The 22,074-nt window shown below is 38.3% G+C and overlaps 1 protein-coding gene across 1 annotated transcript in view; it reads left to right on the plus strand.

The window, feature by feature from the left end:
- Positions 1-3,609: 3,609 nt before the first annotated feature.
- The window catches only part of LOC306874980 (uncharacterized protein), a 115,807-nt gene continuing 97,342 nt past the window's right edge, over positions 3,610-22,074 (plus strand). Inside the window, exons 1-7 of the mRNA XM_079425322.1 lie at positions 3,610-3,942; positions 9,889-9,998; positions 16,848-16,940; positions 17,063-17,170; positions 17,289-17,396; positions 17,859-17,943; positions 18,115-18,310. Of these exons, the coding sequence (XP_079281448.1) occupies positions 9,940-9,998; positions 16,848-16,940; positions 17,063-17,170; positions 17,289-17,396; positions 17,859-17,943; positions 18,115-18,310 (649 nt within the window). The 5' untranslated portion in view covers positions 3,610-3,942; positions 9,889-9,939. The remainder of the gene's footprint in view (positions 3,943-9,888; positions 9,999-16,847; positions 16,941-17,062; positions 17,171-17,288; positions 17,397-17,858; positions 17,944-18,114; positions 18,311-22,074) is intronic.

The raw sequence follows: 22,074 nt of genomic DNA on the forward strand, positions 1-22,074 counted from the left end.
CTCAGTGTTAGACACCAACCATGGATTTTGGCAAATCCAGTTAGATGAAGAAAGTTCCAAGCTTTGCACGTTCAATACACCTTTCGGAAGGTACTGTTTCAAGAGGTTACCTTTTGGAGTATCCTCAGCTCCAGAAGTGCATAGCTTAAAGACTTGAAGACCTGGAAGGAGTTGTAAATATCATGGATGATATACTCATATGGGAAGAAAATGTGGAACAATGTGCAAGGCTTAGGAAGCTCCTGGAGAGAGTAAAAAGTATCAATTTGAAATTAAATCGGGAAGAGTGCAAAATCAGAATGGATGACAAAGTACACCAAGAGAAGATCAAAGCAATTGTGGAGATGCCCAAACCACAAGACAAATCTGCTTTAATGAGGTTTCTTGACATGGTTCAATACCTCGCAAAGTCTCCAAACCTGTCTGAGACCAGTGCGCCGCTGAGGAAACTTCTGGAAAGTGGAGTGGAGTGGCACTGGGAAACATCACAGCAAAAGAGATTTGAGGCACTTAAGTCACAGCTGAGCAATGCCCCAGTTCTCAGATTCTTTGATGTCAACAAGGTCGTGACTCTGTCTGTTGATGCTAGTTCGGAGGGTTTGGGAGCTGTTATCCTGCAGGAAGAGCATCCTGTAGCATATGGTTCGTGATCACTGACTGACTGTCAGAAAAGGTATGCTCAGATTGAAAAAGAGCTTTTAGCCATCGTGTATGGATGTGAAAAATTCAGCCTGTACCTTTATGGGAAGACAGTAAGAGTACAGTCAGACCACAAGCCACTGGAGACAGTGTTCAAAAAGCCTCTTCAGAAAGCCCCACCACGTCTGCAGAGGATGTTGATGAAACTCCAGCCCTATGACTTGCAGGTAACCTACAAATCTGGAAAAGAGTTGAAAATAGCAGATATGCTTAGCAGAGCCTACCTGGAGGAACAATCAGAACAACTAATGGACAGAGACTTGGAAGTACACAATTGTCAGAATGTCTGCCCATGTCGGAAGAGAAATTGAGAGCTGTCAAGGAAGCTACTGTAGCAGATAAAGAACTGCAGATGGTGATGGCAGTAGTCAAAACAGGATGGCCTAAACAAATCAGAAGTGTGCCGCCTGCAATAAGGAGATACTGGACCTTCAAGAAAGAACTGACCCTCTCAGAAGGACTGTTGTTCAAAATTACAAGACTGGTAGTGCTGCAAAGCCTGCAAGCAGAAATGCTGGAGAAAATTCATGAAGCTCATTTAGGTGTAGTGAAGTGCAAAGAGAGAGCGAGAGATGAACTGTTCTGGCTGGGAATGGGAAAACAAATTGAAGATATGGTGTCAACGTGTGCTGTGTGCAATACCTTCAGAAGGAATAACACCAAAGAACCTCTCGTCAGTTATGACTTACCAGACAGGAGTTGACCTCTTTCACTTCAACCAAGCCGACTACCTGCTATGTGTGGACTACTTCTCGAAATTTCCTGAAATTGCTAAATTATCACAGACAACAAGCCAACATGTGATAACAGCATTGAAACAGCATTGAAGTCGATTTTCGCAAGACACGGAATTCCGGACGAAGTTGTCTCAGATAACGGACCACAGTTTGTGAGTGCACAATTTAGAAATTTCAGGGATGGGAGTTCAGACACTCAACTTCAAGCCCCAGATATCCTCAGTCGAATGGTCAAAGTGAAAGAGCTATACAGACCATTAAGAATCTGCTCAAGAAAGCACAAGAAAGTCATGGAGACCCGTACATTGCTCTTCTTGAGTACAGGAATATGCCCTTGGAGAAGTTAAGCTGTCTCATGCACAACTGCTCATGGGCCGCAGACTGAAAGATTGCCAACAGCAAGTAATTTGTTACAACCACAGCTGCATAAAGGGGTTCAGAAAAGCCTAAAAGACAGGCAGCTAAAGCAAAAGCTCTACTGTGATCGAGAGATCAAGGATCAAGAGGCCTACCTGCTCTGAAGGAAGGAGAAAAGGTGAGATTGACAGCTGATAGTAACTGGCAGCCAGCTGTCGTGGTGGAAAAGCATGAAAAGCCAAGGTCATACCTGGTTCAAACGTAGGATGGAGAAATTTACAGAAGAAGTCGAAAACACCTGCTCAAGATTAAAGAGACAAGTTTCCAGAATTCACACATTTAGGATTCATTTGATCCAGTGATAAATGACTGTGTCCCAGATGTGGTGTCTGCAATGCCAGTGTCACTGCCAATAACAACACCTGGACTGTTGTCTTCAACACCTGAAGTTGTTGCAGAAGAGACTGTAAAAGTGACTCGTTCTGGCAGAACAGTTAGGCCACCAAAACGTTATTCATGCTAAAGTTCTAAGGACTGTAGTAAAGTAATTTTTTGAGAGTCATTTGTCACCTGTCATTTGGTTTAGTGACATTGAGTTCAAAATTTAAAGTGTTGCAAAACCAAATGTTTGAAAGAAGTTTATTGTAGTGTATAAATGTTGTTGTTTGAAAAAAAAAAAAGAACGGAAGATGTGATGTATGCTGGTTCTTACCACTAAGTGGTGCCCTGTATTCAAGTATCCTGGGAGTCAGAGAACAGAACATGATCAGAATTAGAAACACAGTCGGTGTGAACAGTTACTGTGTGTGGTGTATTTATTAATATCTTTGGACTCTTAATCTAGTAAGCCTAAACAGCTAACGAGAGTTACCAACAGGTATCTATATATATATATGTCTTTACTATTATCATAATATATTATTACATTAACCATTTGCACACACGAGCATTATCCGATCGGCTCCTCCCGACCGCAGACGCAGGTTTACAAGCCACTTTTTCCAGCGTTTTTCAGTCAGTTTCTTGACTTTCCCTCCTTATGAACAACATATCTTCGTAGACGATAAAAGCTGCTTGTTTTCTCAGTTTGACCGATTTAAGCATTCATAAACAACGCAAAACACAGGCATTTTGAGTTTCTGCTACTGATTCCTATGATCGAAAAATTTTACGATCATTCAAAGTATTTATTGCATTTAAAAACGTGCTTGCAGTTTTATACTAAACTTTTGTTAATAATTATAACTCACTATTTTTATTCAGTGCTTCAGATACCTTTTAACTGTAAAAATGTAAAACATAAATGTAAATATATACGTGTGTGTGTGTGTATATATATATATATATATATATATATATATATATATATATATATATATATACATATATATATATATATATATATATACATTTACATTTAGTCATTTGGCAGACGCTTTTATCCAAAGCGACTTACAATTGGGGAATACAAAAAGCGATTCATCTTGAAGAGGCAGTCAGACAGAGGAAGTGCTCGTAACACCAAGTCTCAGTCATTGTTCAAATAAGTACAAGCTAGTAAGCGGAGAGAAAGATAGAGGGAAAGTTTTTTTTTTTTTTTTAGTTTAGGATGAAGTCAAGTACTGCCGAAAGAGATGAGTTTTCAGTTGTTGCTTGAAGATTGGCAGGGATCCAGCATTCCGGATAGGGGTGGGAAGATTATTCCACCAGCCAGGAATGGTGAACGAGAATGTTCTGGAGAGTGATTTTGAGCCTCTCTGTGATGGTACCACAAGGAGTCGCTCACTAGCAGATCTCAGACTTCTGGAGGGGATGTAGGTTCGTAATAGTGAGTAGAAGTAGGAGGGTGCAGAGCCTGTGGTAGTTCTGTATATATATATATATATATATATAAATATCAAAGATGTCATGTAAGAGCTCAGTAGGACAGACCCTCCGCTTGGTGAATTGGAATTAAAAAATTGTGAGCTAAACAAAGAGATTCAAATCAAGCAAAGGAAATCGGAATGGGCAGTCAAAATATTTATTTATATTTTAATTATTTTTCCAAGATGGAATCGTGTCGTGACAGCAATCACAAATCGAAAGTGTTTCAAAAAAGAATTCTGGATTCTGTTCCTGCTGCACAAGACCGCCTGAACTACTGCAAGTAAGTTTAAATACGTCCGTGATTACATTTGTTTAGGGGAATTATGAACGGATTTCATTTAAGTGTGATTTAAATGTTAAGTTATAATATAATGTGGCTTAAATTCCTTTAGAAACAATGATGTTACCAGCTCCTTGTTGAGAAAGATAATGTAGCTCTTGAGCGATTAAGCTATTTTATTGATAAAATGGCGTGGCAGAGCTAAAAAGTTTGTGTTGCTTGCTGAATGTCTCTGTGCGGCCGTAATGTGATCTGTTTGAGTGAATGTGTTTAGACAGTGAAGACAGCACATTAGCTTACTCTTCTAATTTTTATTTTTATTTTTTAAATGTAGAGAGTGCGTTAATTTGTGCAATGATAACCTACCAGCAATGTTAAGATGATTTTTTTAAATATATTAATATGAGTATATTACAATATGTATTAGAATGACTACATTATCATTTATGGGCTTAAAAAAAGATACAAGCAACCAGAATATTTTACCTGGTGGGGAGTGTCCAATGTAAACATGAAACATATCCCATTACCTATATTGTACTGTAGTACAGACCAGGGGCGGAGCCAGACGATGTAAACATTCGGGGCTTAGCCCAAACCTAGGGGGGTCCGGGGGAGATTTTTTTCCCATTTACGTCAGCTAAATGCACTATTTTTCAGGCTGTTTGAGATAACAGAATGCCTAAAAATCTATACACTATATGGGAAAATTATGAATGTTACTCAGTAAAATAAAAAAATCACCCAGTAGAGCCTAAAACCTATTTTGTATTTAATTGTTCTCCAGCTGTAGTGAATCCAAAACACCAAAAATGTTAAGGATGACTCATTTTCATCCAATTATAATTATAAACGCAGGGCTCTATACACTTATATTTTTGAAGGAGCACTTCTGACATACACAGCACTTACAAATTGCATAAATAATCTTATGAGGCTAATGTATCAAATATAAAATTTGGAATACAGAAATATGAAATGATGAAAAAAAATTAGAATGGTACTTTGCCACTAGGTGGCGGCAAGCCACTGCCTTAATGAGTGAGTCAGTCAGTCATTTAATCAATCGATTCGTTCGAAACAGATGATTCATTCAGAAAAAAAGTAAGCAACTGTTTTTATGAATGGGTCAGTGAATCATTTACTCACGCAAATTTATTCAGTCAACACCGCTGTGTGTTGCTGCAGAGCACAACAACATGCTTTGTTTGGAACCATTTCCTTAGCGAAATATGTATTTTTTTATTATCTTGTTTATTGAATTGTTGCCCTGACACGAAAAGTCTGCCACAGACCATGCTAACCCAACATTATAACCGCTCTGTGTGTGTGTGTGTGTGTGTGTGTGTGTGTCCTAAAGACTGTGCTGCGCAACCGTTAACTGTTAGATGTTTAAAATGTAACGTTAAATCAGACACAATCTATCGTATCACAGCCCTAGTGGATAGTATGCACATTGAGATGCAGGGCTGATGTTTTATTTAGGCGAGATGAACATCACTAAACACTCCGTGCAGTGCATGTTTCATTCATACTCTAAGCCGGAGGGCTCTCTCGTGCAGAAAAGGAAATCCCTAATATGGACAAAAGTGTCTTGCTATTGCTGAATAAAAACAGTTGTTTTCACAGACAACAGAAACGTTTGGAAACATGAAGACATTAAACATACGATTGTGACAATATATGTTTTTTTGTGTTTTTCAAGTCATCTCCAGGTAAGAAATAAAGTATATGAACAATGCAGTGCTAATTGACATATAATTGATTACAGTATATACAGGGGCATAGCCATCATTTCAGAAGTGAGGGGGACAGAAATGTAATATATCATCCAAAATAATAGTTTTTGTTTACATAATCTATGTGTGTGTACTGTGTATATTTATTATGTCTATATAAATACACACACATGCATGTATATATTTAAGACAAATCTGTTATGTTTATATATTAAATATATTTATATATGATATAAATTATATGAATATAAATATATACATGTAAATATTTTCAAAATATATGCTGTACGTGTATGCATTTATATATACATAATACATTTACACAATACACACACATATATTATGTAAACCTAGACAGCCATCGGGACAAGACTACGGGAACCAAATGAGTCAGAGGAGAACTGGTCCCCCGACTAAGCCTTGTTTATCCCAAGGTTTTTTTCTCCATTCTGTCACCGATGGAGTTTTGGTTCCTTGCCGCTGTCGCCTCTGGCTTGCTTAGTTGGGGACACTTCATTTCCAGCGATATCGTCGACCTGATTGCACAGATACTATTTAAACTGAACTGAGCTGGATGATGACATCACTAAATTCAATATGAAATGCCTTTAACTGAAAATGTAATGTTTAATCTTGTCATTTTACATTATTGACACACTATTTTCCTATTTTGATATTGTGAGGTTGCTTTGACACAATTTGTATTGTTAAAAGCACTATATAAATAAAGGTGACTTGATTTAAACAAAAACTTTTATTTTGGATGCGATTACTCGCGATTAATTGTTTGACAGCAACGTAAAGCAGATCCTGCCTGTATACCAGGAAACGGGTGGCCAGAATCTCTTTTCTGAAGTGATGGTCCAAGTCAATCCTTCAAAACACTTCTCAATGTCAACCCTATCAAAAGCAGTCCTCATGACACCCTGTGACATTTATTATTGCACTATATATATATATATTACATTTCTGTCCCACTCACTTCTGAAATGATGGTTATGCCCCTGGTTGTATCAGTCAGACAAAAGAAGCAAAAACAGCAGCCACCTCATAAAGTTTGCTTCAAAACAGGTTTATTGAAACAGTCTAAAAGAACAATGTCATACTTCCTACGAATGACCACATCTCCAATCCACTTTCTGTTCAATGCAGAAGTGTGTGTGCCTGTGTGTGTAAATTAGACTATAAACAAACCTCCTTAACGGTATTTATGTTTAGCTTACTGAGCACTCAACTCCAGTGTACTGAGGTAAAGAATATGTAGATCTAACAAAAAACTTTGTAAATTTGTGTGTGAGATTGTGACTATGTATGAATCTTCTCAATCAGAGTCACAATGGTGACAAACCAATGTTTCTAACCCAAGCGTGCAGGCTTGGTGGATCCAGAAACTGCATAGGGCACATTTTACCCACACTTCCTTTGGCTTTGAGCTACCAAAAAATCTCCATAGACAACATGAAAGTTCTCAGTTCTATGCAAGGGAATGCTAAAATGTGTTAAAACTTACCCCACCCCTGTCATCCAATGTTTGAAATTAGCAGTTTAAAAATGCATCAAATTTTGCCTGAGATTCTACAATTAATTCTAATGTAAGTTATAGGATTTTATCAGCAACCATTTAAGTACTAAGTAAAATATAGTTTTGATCAAAAAAAAAAAAATTTTCCCATGAAAATCTTTTTTTTTTTCTTGATAAAATCTACATATACCTATTTACAGCCTTGACAACCATTCATATAAGATATAAGTGGAAGTGGGTAAATAATGAAATTATCATAGGAGTCCTATCTTATCACTGATATACAGTATACAACCCGAATTCTGGAAATGTTGGGACGTTTTTTTAAATTTGAATAAAATGAAAACTAAAAGAATTTCAAATCACATAAGCCAATATTTTATTCACAATAGAACATAGATAACATAAAAAATGTTTTATGCACAAAATGAGCTCATTTCAAATTTGACGCCTGCTACAGGTCTCAAAATAGTTGGGATGGGGGCATATTTACCATGGTGTATTTACCATTAATTATAATTAAGTTTCACTATTTATATACATTTCCCTATTGAGCTAATTTATTACATTTTTACACAGCTGTTTACAATTTTACTGATCAGACATCTGATTTGTTAACACTGTTCCATTAACACTTGAGCACATAAATGTGTCTCAGCAAAAAAAATCGATCTTCACTTCCTCACAGAAACAGACTATGCACTGCATTTTATTCATCATCAGCTCATTTTAATAAAGACCGCAAAAGGAGAGTGTGTGTTCAGCACTGATGTGAGAACTAAGTCACACTAACTTTAATGAAGATGACTGTGTTTTATAGCCTACTCCAGGATGCAACAGCACATTTTTAGTTTCATTTGCGGAAATTTGTGCGCCTGCTTGCTGCAGAGAGATGTTCATCTCCGACTGGACGTATCTGGAAATACGTGTTCCGTTTTGGGAGGAGTAAACCACATCTGACACCCCCACAAGTTTTCGATTTGTGTTAAAGTTCACCTTTCCATCTTTTTAATGCAAATTTTGTTTGGGGGGGGGGGGGGGGGGGGGGTGCATTCCTTTAACACTTGACATTCAAAACTAGTATTTGGAAGAAAAACTAATTCCCCACAAAAAAAAACTCATTATATAAAAATAAATGCTATTATTTCAGTCCTTTCTGCCACTGTCATGACGAATGTAAATAGAGCAAAAACAATGGTGAGCACTTTCCAATGGAGTTGCAATTTCTTACAACTGGCAGCATTGCAATCTTATTTGTCTCTCCTGTTTTACTGGCAGCTGACAGACAGTGTTTCTCCCTAAACCGTGACTGAATATAGAGGCAAGGGTCAAACATCTTGAGATGGAAACATTATGAGAACATAATTTATGTTATTGATGATATACTTGCTGGATAAGTTAATTAGAATATTGCACAGAGACCTACAGAAGATACATTTCATTGATGCATTTTATTTTGTTTCAAAAACTAATTTACCTTGAATGTGGTTACATAACTGCATAGTAAAACATTTAAATTCACCTAAACATGATAAACTCTATATTTTAAGAACAATTACAGAAGAATACAATAAAGCACATTTTGTTAGCTTTTGAAACTGAAAAGGGTTAAATTTGAGCACATGATTTTACCATTGTTGTCATCATCAAAGCGCACTTCCACAGTAGCTACATTCAGCATCTGCCTCATATTCACGATCTCAATTCTCAAAACTATCGTTTTCAGTGACTTCAAAATCAATATTTTGATTACTGGCAGCTTATTCACCACATATATTCATCATCATGTACATAAATGAGTAAAAACTGTTTTAGCCTTGGCTTGCATAGGTTACTGATTCATGTTTTGCTCTGCTGTGTACCTGAGATGACTATAATGAATATTAATAATAATCCGTCCACTGGAAGAGTTTTTACAGGAACTGAATATTACACAACACTGGTTGATATGAATTCAGACAGGTAGATAAACTCAAACACACTGATGTTCCTTGAAACCATTTACATTAATATTAAAGAATACATCTAAAACAAATTTCAATATTTCGGTTTTATTGCATAAAAACATAATAAGCAATATAAAACAAAGTAATTGTTTTACCATCAATGTTTTCTATCACCGTGTAAACATAATGGGTAGCGCTTCAGAATAAGGTCCATTGGTTAACACTAACAAATGCATTAACTAACATTAACAATGAGCAATACAGTTGTTACAGTTTATTAATCTTTGATAATGGTACATAATAAAAATACAACTTTTCATTGTTAATTCATGTTAGCTCAGGTCAATTTTATATATATATATATATATATATATATATATATATACCTACAACTTTGGGTTTTTAATAATATATTAGTTAATGCTGAAATTAACATTAACAGATTATTAAAAATTTATTTTTTCATTGTTCGTGTTAACTAATGTTAAAAAATGGAACCTTATTGTAAAGTGTTACCACATCAAGATTACTTTCATAATAATATAGGTACAGTATATTTAGATCCATATGTTCTGTGGAGTGATCTGAAAAATCTGAAATCATCAGGATATCAAGATTTCATCAAGGTCACAATATTTGTTTGTAGCCCATTGTTTATATATATTTTTATTTGTTATCTCAACATTCATCCATCTAAATTGACATGTTATTCATTTCAGTAACATATTGTCATTTCCAGGTCATGCTGAACAGCTGATTGTTTTCACAAGCCAGTCTATTTAGCTGCAGTATGTCAGAGCAGCGAGGAAAGGACTCTCCAGCTGAGATCAGTCTCTCGGAGAAACAGAGGTAAGACTGGGTCTGTGTTTAGATAACTGATAAACACTTTCTGTGAAGAATAAGACACATCAAAAATAGAGTCCTTTTCTTGCTGTTGCCATGTCAAATGCTTTGCAAAACTTCAGTTTAGACCTTCGTAAAAAGCCTTTAGAATAGATCGTTCAAGGTTAAAAACAACTCAAAACTGGTCTAATGTTTATTACTACTGAAGGGGTGGAATTCAAATCCTCTCCTCGTTTATTTAATAATGAATAAGTGATCATATTTCTAAAACCATTCTGGTCTGGTATTTGTTACAAGCAATGTCTGTATTTAGTATCTGAGAGGCGACTGACTCTGTCAACTTATTGAACTTCAAATTTGACTTCTGGTCTCGATTGAGCATTTTGGTCACTCTATGGTGTTTGACTGTAATATGTTTAATTTATCATATATACAATTGATTGCATTACAGTTTTTGGGGTTGCATATTTATTGGGTGTTAAATGTAAATAATGGGCAAATTAGAATTACTTTAAATTAGGGCTATCAGTTGATTAAAATATTAATTAATCTAATCAATCACAAAATTTATTTGACTGTGAAAATACCCACAATTTAAACCTATTTTTGTGTTAAAGTATTAAGTAGACATTACAAATTGTAGCTTTAGAAATAAATATATTGTTTGATTCAACATAAAATGTATTAAACATAAACATTCATGCAAGAACGACCTAACATAAACTATGGAACATAAAAGCAGTGGTGTTATATAAGCAGAGTTGGGTATAACACCTTACTCAGTAATGCTTTACTGTAAACTATAATTAATTTTCCTGGTAACGCAGTAAAGTAATGAGTTACATTTTAAATTGATGTAATTTGACTACAGTTACTTATGTTACTTATGGGGGTGGTGATGGCGCAGTGGATAAGACACTTGCCTTTGGTGTGAGAGACCCTGAGCAAGACACTTAACCCCCTAGTTGCTCCAGAGGCGTGCGACCTCTGACATGTATAGCAATTGTAAGTCGCTTTGGATAAAAGCGTCAGCTAAATGAATAAATGTAAATGTAAATGTATGTCAATAAAATTACGTTACTTAAGTTGCAAATGCAGTGTTAAAAAAAGGGGCGTGTCAGTATGCCCTTTAATAAATCACAGGAGAATGCGAGCTAAAATGAGAGTCCTAGGCCGTTTCTCAATACCAAGTTCGCAGAGTCTGGACTTCCGTCCTTTCGAGTTTGGACTTGCCAAGTTCGACTCAGAAGAACGAACTCTCGAGGACGGGAGGACGAACTGAATTCTGGGTTATGGCCCGTATCAAGTCCACACAAGTCACCTCTCGATGCATCCTCGGTAAAAGGGGCGGATCAAGAACACATCCGGGGATTTGAACTGGACTTGGCTAGATGTGAACTTTGAATTGGAACAGTACTTGGGCAGCAACTGATGACGTTTCACAAGTCCACAAGAACACAAGTACAGACAAGTACGCATATTGAGAAACGGCCCTATACAACATTTAGATGCAAGGTTGCCCTGCCCTGCCCCTTTTCCCCTTGATGCCCAAAGTGCCCTTTTGTCAAGGATTTTTTATTTATTTTTTTGTAATTAAACGCCCTTTTGTGAAGGCCTGACCAATCTGACTATTAATTAATATTAGTTTAGCCGTAAATTACATTATCCACATGATGACCTTTCACCTGACGATCTCATCCGGGATGATCCCTCATGTTCAGACACCTTTAGGGTGCTTTCAATAACGTCCGCGGCTGCAGGTAAGTGGCGTTCTCAGCGGAGCAGTGTGCTTGTAAACTTATATTATTGAATTATTATTATTTTACGAGAACGGCGTGAAGAGATCGTGCACAGCTGTTGTTTATATTGCTGTGTGTAGCCTGTGGAAACAATATTAGCTGCAGCAAGGGGCTACAATATTTGTGTTCTTCCTAATGACAATTTTATGATTGGTTTATAAAGGCTACTACGAACGCTCTTTTCCCATTTTTATCACAGAATAATTCCGGAAATATATTTTATAGTTTCTATACTAAATGATATGTCAATCAGTACTGCATTTTTCATATAGTTTATTTATTTACCTGAAGATAACTTGAAAAACAGACATAGACCATATGTTTTCACAATCATCTGTTTATTGTCTTCACGTTTCATCAGTAAAAACGTTTCTGCTTTTTATTCAGTTCAGCTAACTTACAGCGATAGGTGTGAGTTTGTCCATATTAGGGATTTCCTCATAATTTCTGCGCCCTCTGACTTCGCGTATGAATGAAACCTGCACTGCACGAGTGTTCAGCTCTCATGATATTCACATCTCCTCATTTTGGATAGGAATAAAACGTCAGGTCATGTCTCTTAATTTAAATCTAGATTTAACTCTAGAAACCTCTATGAGAAAACACCTGCTCCAGCTCGACTAAAGTGCAGGGGACGAATTTACATTTTATTAAAATTAATATTAAATATTAAAAATGCAGCTAACGTAGTTCTACACACAACAATAAAAACAAAGGTGCTTTTTCTCTTTCGTCCTTGCTGTTTAATTGGGAAAGGTTTAAAGCGTGTCAAGGTGTCTTGCCTTTTAATATGTTATCTGACTAAAAACTATTAATACTTTGAAATATTAATATTTATTTTAAAAATGTACAGTCCTTTAAAAATAATTATCTCAACGCTGGTAAAACAGGCAGATTTTCTTGTCCTGAACAGAATTCTATTTTAAATAAGAGAGCAATATTTTTTTCTATAACAACAACAGTAGTGTTTACAACAGCAAAACCTCCATACCTTGTAAACTCAATAACAACAACAATAATAATAATAATATCATTCCAGAGTAATTAAGAGGTGCAAAAAAATGTCTTTAACATTTAACAAATAACATTTATTTTCTGTTCTGTGTATCTTTTTCAAACCTGCGTCATGGCATTTGCTGCGGTATCAATACAAAAGCATCCATTTTGATACACATATCAGCAAGGAGCACAGCCCTATTAAAAGCTGTGTTCCATGTGCCCCTTTTATATTTTGAGCACCTGCCCCTCCAAAGGTCTCCACACGGCCCAGCTCATCATAATGAGATCAACCGCTGGATTAAACCGCGTCAGCATCCCAATTCAAGACTTATTCCTCACTGCGCGTCTTCTTCCAAAAACGAAAAGTAAATGATGAACTTGAATCTTTCTACAGAGGTGATGTGAGCTTTTACATGTTCGTGCGTCTCAATCCTGGTTTCGCGGAGACTGAGAATGCAGAAAGCGCACCCTATTTGTTTTCTTTATTTTACAAAACCAAAAAAAAAGAAAGTCAAGTTTTGTTGATATTGGGAGTGAATCAGGGTATACAAATAATAGGCCTACTTATATATTTTTCAGTTAATATGAAATTAATCAAAGAACTATGAGTTTTAGTGTATTTTGGTTTGGTAACTTGAAAAGTAAAGTAAACTTGAAAGTAAAGTAATTAGTAATCTGGTTACTTTTTAAATCAGTAATGTAATCAAATTACATTTTTAAAGAAGTAATTTGTAATTTGTAGTGGATTACTTTTTTTTTTTTTTGTAACTCCAACACTGAATGTAAGTAATAATACCTTGTTACAGTGCTTAACTATTTTTTGGGAGTATCTGTACTTTACTTGAGTTTTTATATTTCAGCCAGCTTTCACTTTTACTCCACTACATTTCCTAATTAAAATGTATACTTTTACTCCAATACATTTCCCCGAAGCATATTCGTTACTTAGGCTACTACAAAACAAAGTCAGAAGAACACAGACTGCAGGAAAGCAGGTTTGAGGAATCAGTGGTCTGTCATTTGTCAATATTAATGTATACAATACATTTATTACACACTTTATTAATCTTTGTTAATGTTAATAAAAATACAGTCGTTCATTGTTCGTGTTAGTTCACAGTGCATTAATGTTTACAAACACAACTTGTGATTTTAATAATGCATTAGTAAATGCTGAAATTAACATGAACTAAGATTAATAAATGCTGTGGAAGTATTGTTCATTCTTATTTCATGTTAACTAATGTAATTAACTTATGTTAACTAATGAACCTTATTGTAAAGTGTTGCCATATTAACCTCTAAATTGATACTTTAACCTGTTAACTTGTGTATCCGTATTTTAAGCTCTTTAACCTAGCCCTTTCACACATACAGAGTTTTCCGGAAAATTACCGGTAAATTGCCGTAAAGAGATCATGTGTGAACAGGAAAAATACCGGTAAACTCGTTCTGGCAATTTACCGGTATGAGAAGTTGTAAAATTACCAGTAAATTGCCGGAATTCTGCTGTGTGTGCACGCAGAAGGAAAATTACCGGTATGAGCACGTACAAGTTCAGAACGCGCTGACGTAAGACTCTACTCCGGGCCAATCATAACACACTGACACAGATGACGCATTCACTCCACACTTCCCCATGTATCCGTCCATGTCCGTCGCACAGACCTCTGCATTTGTGTAACATAAGTGTTTTTTAACTGTTCACATTTACTTAAGAAAAAACCTGGATACTCGCCAGGACAGCCATTTTTGCGAAATTTTGTGTGTATTTCGCCACTTAAGTACAACAGATAATCTACGTAAAATAACTCAATATGATACTCGCTAGGCGGCTTTGGATGTGACTGTGAGCGCTCAGCCTTGAAACAGCCTCTGGAGAGCGCGAGTACCTATTGGCTTTAAAAGACGTGCAAATTATACATTTTTGTGACGATGCAACAATGACCCGATTAAGCAAGTGACAATTTTGTCAACTGTCCTGAAATGCAAGCGAAAGTCTTGGATTGATGTGAAGCCGCTTTGAGAGAGAGAAAGAGAGAAGACCCGGACCAGCTGAATCACTCACACTGTTTTCAAATGACTGATTTAATCTGCTAGTTTGTGTGGATTTATTTACTCGTATAACCCACTTGCTATCTTGAATAAATGTTTGCAGGAATTTCCCTCATTATAAACTTGACATCTGCGGGGATGAGTACAACTATGTAGCTAATATACACACAATCCCCCACGAAATTCTGAACATGATTAATCATAACTAAAATTAGAAATAAAATGTCATTATTTTTCAGTTTCCCCCAGGCCTGGAAATGGCTGTTTTCAAAATTTAATAAAAGCAACTGATGCACGCTGTTAATCACTTAAGCTGGCCACCAATGTGATCGGCTGAATGCTCCGTTACCTCTCCCTCCTCTAATCACATGCCGTATCCATCACCCCGCTTTGTTTCCGGGACCTCGAAATGTTCAAATTAAACACTGGTTTGTAGTCATCTATTACGATGTCTCTGGGACAAAAGCAGCTGCATGAATGCAAAAGTTTGAAACAAAAATGAAACCATCAACAAAAAGACTGACTGCATACCTTCCATGTTTACAAATACAAGCGCAGCTATTGGAGGTTAATGATGTCACGGAATTTACCAGAATTTTGGAATGGATGTGTGAATGGTGCTTTTCCGGAAAAAAGACGGAATGTCGTTGCCTGTGTGAACAGCGCATTTTTTAATTTACCGGTAAAGTCGTTCCGGTAATTTTGCGGCAATTTACTGGTATTACTGTGTGAAAGGGGCACCCGCGCCACTGAAGTCTCTTTGTGTTTTGTTAACGTTAAATGAATAGTTCCCCCAAAAATAAATATTCTGTCATCTGTCTGTCAATTCTGTCATAATGTTTTTTTTTTATACCATCAAAGTTTGTTTTAAACCTGAATGAGTTTCTTTCTTCTGCTGAACATAAATGCTATTTTGAAGAAGGTGGGAAATGCTGGTCCTCAGTGACTTCCATAGGATTTTTTCCTGCTATCAAAGTCAATGTGGACCAGCAACTGTTTGGTTACCCTCATTCTTCAAATTATCTTATTTTGGGTTCAGCACAAGAAATTAATAGAGGTTTGGGACAACATGTGAGTGAGTAAATAATGACAGAAATTAAATTTTAGGGTGAACTATCCCTTTAATGACAGTCGACAGCATGTTTAGTGTCCTGTCTCTTTAAGACCTGCACACATCTAATATACAGGCACGCATCCATTTATCACTTAACTATTCACTTTCATTTTGGAGATGACCAACTGAGTCTGTATGTAAACCTTGTGTGTGTTTGACAGTATTAGCGCAAAAGATAACTTAGTTGAGCAATCAGGCGCTGTTAGGGTTTTTAGTGCGTGTGCTTCAGGTGTATGCGCTCAGAAAAAGCGCACGTCAGACCAGCGCGCGAATGAAACATTTAACCAGCAAGGCTTGTGTGCAAATAATGTACTTTTGCGATCGTGAATAAGTGCAGTGTCCTGTCAGAGTAACTCTACTGCTGTATGTCGTGTTGTACAGTATATAGTGATGGAGGCCAGAACTGTTTTGACATAATGTGTGCTGTAGCGCGATACTACGATATTTCTTAAAAAGCAGAGAGACATTTTTATCGTCCACGATCAAAAATCGTCATATCGCACATCCCTATATCAAAGTCTTATTTACTGAACTGCTAGTATAAAATCACATTTAAACTCGTGATATTCGGGACAAAATCAACGATCGTGTGATATTGCTCTCACTGCTGGCAGCTGGTGTGTTAAGTTATCACATTAATCTGACATTCCTACTTTAAATGAATATAAATGTACATCAATCTCTGCTTTACAGTCTAAATCAGTGGATATTTTTACAGGGAATGATTTTTGTCTCTTTCTCAGACTTGATCACTGGACACATTATTTATTATAGATATGATGTTAATTTTGTTTTAGTATGTTCTTATCAATAGGGCCAACAGAATTTGTTTACTCAACTGATTTAATATGGTTGTACAAATTTTTCTCTGTTCTTTGTGTCATTAAGATCAGGCTCATATGCGTTCAGCTCTGTGTCTGACCATTCAAATGATGGCCAGCAACCAAATTTCAGTGAGAAAAAAACATCATCTACCAAAAGGTATTACATTACAACATTGTGTTAGCTATTTTTTGCCACTTACAACATTAAAACTTAAAAATTAGACTGGAGTACCTCCTGTAATATTGTTTCTTTTTTCTCTCTGTTCTTTGTGTCATTAGTGTAAGATCCGGCTCACATGTATTCAGCTCTGTGTCTGTGAAGAGTGACCGGTCAAAAGATTGGAACCCACCAAACTTCAGTGAGAAAAAAACATCATCTACCAAAAGGTATTGCATTATAGCATTGTGCTATTTTTACCACTTACAACATTAACACTTTAAAAATTAGACTGGAGTACCTCCTGTAATATTGTTTCTTTTTTCTCTCTGTTCATTGTGTCATTAGTGTAAGATCAGGCTCACATGCATTCAGCTCTGTGTCTGTGAAGAGTGACCAGTCAAAAGATGGCCAGCAACCAAAATTCAGGGAGAAAAAAACATCATATAACAAAAGGTATTACATGTGTTTCTTATTGTTGTTTGCACATGGACTGTTAATAAAATATTTCTAAAACTAAAATATTTCTTTGAATATTTATCCTGAAACTACAGTATATTGTTCAAATATTTATTAGAGTTTTCATTAAGATGCTAAGGGCATCATCAAAGAAGATTAAAATAATTTGGTGTGACCTATATACTGCATTTTGTAATCCTCATACATTTTGGTGTCTGTATTGTCAATAGAGAATATATTATTTTTCACCAGCCGCTGTGTTATTCGCTTGTAGGACAGATAATTTTACAATCAGACCTAATATTTATCTACAATTATACTCAAATAGATCCTATACTTTACCAGTGGGAACTTAAACAGCTATTGCTTTCTATTTGTCTTTGTTAAAAAATATTTGCAAGCTATTTCTTTAATATTGTCCCTGAAAGCAATGCAATAACTAGTTTTATTCACTAATAGGCTTCAGTCTGAGACATTAGATTCTGATGTCCAGACTCACAGGAACTACGAGAATTTCAAAGACAATCTCCTCTGGATCTTCCAAGTAGGAAAACACATTTCAATAATGTTTATATTTATAACAAACAGATAGTTTACTGAACAACGCTTGCAAAAATTCAATATAATTTTGATTGCTGGTTTATCTTGATCATTTACGTTTCCTTTTTAAGAACACATAAAAATGTATAAGGAAAAATTTGTTTTTTGATTTTAGGATCTTGAAAGCAAAATAATCATATTTCTGAAGAATGAGCTGGAAAAGTTTAAGAAAATATTACAAAAAGAAGCCTTACAATACTTTGTGAAGGATTTTAATGAGAATAGATGCAGTATCAAAGAAGCAGCTCTTGATCTCACACTCTACTTCCTGAGAGAGATGAAGCAAGATGAAGCTGCTGATACTCTAGAAGGTAAGAGACTCATGACCATCTGTTACTGTTTACATTCCACCGCAAGCGCATGTGAGCACAGCTTTACAGAAACTCGCTGACCTGATCACAGAGAGTGAACAACAACACCCGGACTCTGTTTTAATCATTCTCGGGGACTTTAATAAAGCAAATCTCTCCCGTGAACTGCCAAAATACAGACAGCACATCACATGTTCCACCAGAGACAGTAATATATTGGATCACTGTTACACAACAATAAAGGACGCATATCACTCGGTTCCACGAGCAGCTTTAGGACTCTCTGATCACTGTTTGGTTCATCTTATTCCATCCTACAGGCAGAAACTTCTGCAAAAAAGTCTGCAAAGCCTGTATTAAGATCTGTTAAAAGATGGACTAACGAAACAGAGCGGGATTTACAAGCCTGTTTCGACCTGACTGATTGGACTGTTTTTGAAGCTGCGGCAAATGATCTGGACGAGCTCACAGAGACTGTAACATCTTATATCAGTTTCTGTGAGGACATGTGCATTCCTACCAGGACTCATCTATTCTACAACAATGACAAACCATGGTTCACTGCCAAACTCAGACAGCTCCGTCAGGCCAAAGAAGATGCTCACAGAAAGGGGGATAAAGTCTTGTACAAACAGGCCAAATACACACTGGAAAAGGAGATCAGAGTGGCAAAGAGGAATTATTCTGACAAGCTCAGGAACAAATTCTCTTCCAGTGATCCTGCTTCAGTGTGGTTAGGATTGAAGGACATCACCAGCTACAAAACACCACCCCCCAGCACTCTGGAGAATCAACACCTGGCAGACGACTTAAACAAGTTCTTTTGTCGTTTTGAACGATCACCCCACACCCGCCCAGAACACCCCTCCACACAACCATTCACACCTCCAGCAACCCCTCTCTCCCCCACACCTACAATTCAAATCAGCGAAGATGATGTGTGCCAGGTCTTCAGGAAGAACAAAAGAAGGAAAGCACCTGGTCCAGATGGTGTGTCACCAGCCTGCCTAAAAATCTGTGCTGAGCAGCTGGCCCCCATCTTCACACAGATCTTCAACAGATCACTGGAGCTGTGTGAAGTCCCCTCATGCTTCAAACGCTCCACCATCATCCCCGTCCCAAAGAAACACAAAATTACTGGACTTAATGACTACAGACCTGTGGCCCTAACGTCTGTAGCCATGAAATCATTCGAAAGACTGGTTTTGGCTCATCTGAAGGACATCACTGGACCGTTACTGGACCCCCTGCAGTTTGCCTACAGAGCAAACAGGTCTGTGGATGATGCAGTCAACATGGGACTGCACTTCATTCTGCAGCATCTGGACAGACCAGGGACTTATGTGAGGATCCTGTTTGTGGACTTCAGCTCTGCTTTTAACACCATTATCCTGGAAACCCTTCAAAATAAACTAACTCAGCTCTCCGTCCCCACCTCCATCTGCCAGTGGATCAACAGCTTCCTGACAGACAGACAGCAGTTAGTAAAGCTTGGCAAATTCACATCCAGCAGTCGAACCATCAGCACTGGAGCTCATCAGGGCTGCGTACTCTCCCCACTGCTCTTCTCCCTCTACACCAACGACTGCACATCTAAAGACCCCTCTGTCAAGCTCCTGAAGTTCGCAGACGACACCACACTGATCGGCCTCATCCAGGACGGTGACGAGTCTGGTTACAGACAGGAGGTTAAGGAGCTGGCTGTCTGGTGCAGTCTCAACAACCTGGAGCTTAACACGCTCAAAACTGTGGAGATGATCGTGGACTTCAGGAGAAACCCCCCTGCTCTCCCCCCACTCACCATCATGAACAGCACTGTGACTGCAGTGGAGTCATTCAGATTCCTGGGCACCACCATCTCTCAGGACCTGAAGTGGGATATTCACATTGACTCCATTGTCAGGAAGGCCCAGCAGAGGTTGTACTTTCTTCGCCAGCTGAGGAAGTTCAACCTGCCACAGGACTTACTGAAACAGTTCTACTCTGCCATCATTGAATCCATCCTCTGCACCTCAATAACTGTCTGGTTCAGCTCAGCTACCAAATCTGACCTCAGAAGACTACGGAGGGTAGTCCGGACTGCTGAGCGAATCATTGGTACAACCCTCCCCACTCTCCAAGAACTGTACTCATCCAGAGTGAGCAAAAGGGCTGGTAAAATCACTCTGGACCCCTCACATCCAGCACACAACCTCTTTGAACTGTTACCGTCTGGTCGACGCTACAGAGCTCTGAGCACCAGAACGACCAGACACAGGAACAGTTTCTTCCCTCAGTCAATACATCTCATGAACACTCAATAAATAAACGTAGAACACACAACTAATTCATTATCCATTCACCACACTCACTTATTTTATTTTTATTTTCTCATTTCTAATTTGCACATACTTGACCTGTACATACATAGTCGCCTATATTATATATTATATATTGTGTATTTTTTATTTTTTTGCTGCTTTGTACATTGGTTATTGGCTATTTCTTGTTATTTTGTTTTATTACCTGTGTCCTGTCCTGTTACTGTCTTTCTGTTGCACTGTGGAGCTTCTGTCACTATAACAAATTCCTTGTATGTGTAAACATACTTGGCCAATAAAGCTCATTCTGATTCTGATTCTGATTATTGTCATGAGTCCGGGCTCGGCAGTTCTTCCCGTTTCCACCAGAGGTCACCATCCCCCTTCCTCCCAGACTAATCTCCGTAATCACATACACCTGCCACATCACATACACCTGCTTAACCACACACACCTGTACACTTCACACTCCCAGCTGTTCTCCATTTGCCACAGACTATATAGTCACCCCTCTCCCACCACTCTGCCTGGGTTCGTTAGTTGTTATTTGATGTGTTTGTATTTCTAGTTTTGGCTCTGGTCTGGGATACATGCACTGTGTTGCCGTTTGTATCCCAGTCCTTTTCTGTTTTGCTTTTTTGTGCCGTGTTGGCCTTTTTGTTTATTATTAAAAGCACCTCACCTGCATCTGGACCCTGACTACGTCTTTTTCACGGCGCTTCTTCGCCGTGCCGTGACAGAATGAACCCAGCAAACATGGGTCCAGCAGGGAGGTTGCTCAATATCCGCCAGGGAGACCGGAGCATGGAGGAGTATGCCAGGGATTTCATTGGAGTGGCTCGGCGGGTGGATATGGAGAAGACCTGCCTCATGGTCTTCTTTTACGGAGGCCTGGCCGAGCCCTTTAAGTCCCTGGTGCCATACTGGGACCCCGAGGAGTCGCTGGAGGACTACATTGACCTGGCTCTGCAGGTGAGCGGCTCAGCCTTCAGGGTGGAGTTAGCTGCGGAGCCTGTTCACAGTTCTCCCGAGGCAGCGATCCGGGGGGCAGCGGAGGCCGCGCCCAATGCCTCGCGCCCGCTTCCGGATCATCCTGGGCTGATGCGCAGCGTGCGGGAACCCCCGCTGATGTCGGTGCGAGCGGCGTTGACCGCTCACATTCCTCCCGAGACAGCGGTGCCCGCTCACGAAGCTCCCAGGACAGCGGTGTTCACTCCCGAAGCTCCCGAGGTGATTGTGACCGCTCACGTTCCTCACGAGACAGCGCAGCTCGCTCACGAAGCTCCCGAGGCGATGGTGACCGCTCACGTTCCTCCCGAGACAGCGGTGTTTGCTCACGTTCCCTCCGAGGCAGCGGAGCTCGCTTCAGGCTTTCTTAAAGCGGCGGAGCCCGCTGATGTTGCCCCCGAGGCCGTGGAGCTCACTTCATGCCTTACCGAAGCGGCGGTGTCCGCTGATGTTCCC

This window comes from Barbus barbus, assembly GCF_936440315.1.
Source record: "Barbus barbus genome assembly, chromosome: 9".
In the NCBI taxonomy this organism is placed as follows: domain Eukaryota; kingdom Metazoa; phylum Chordata; class Actinopteri; order Cypriniformes; family Cyprinidae; genus Barbus; species Barbus barbus.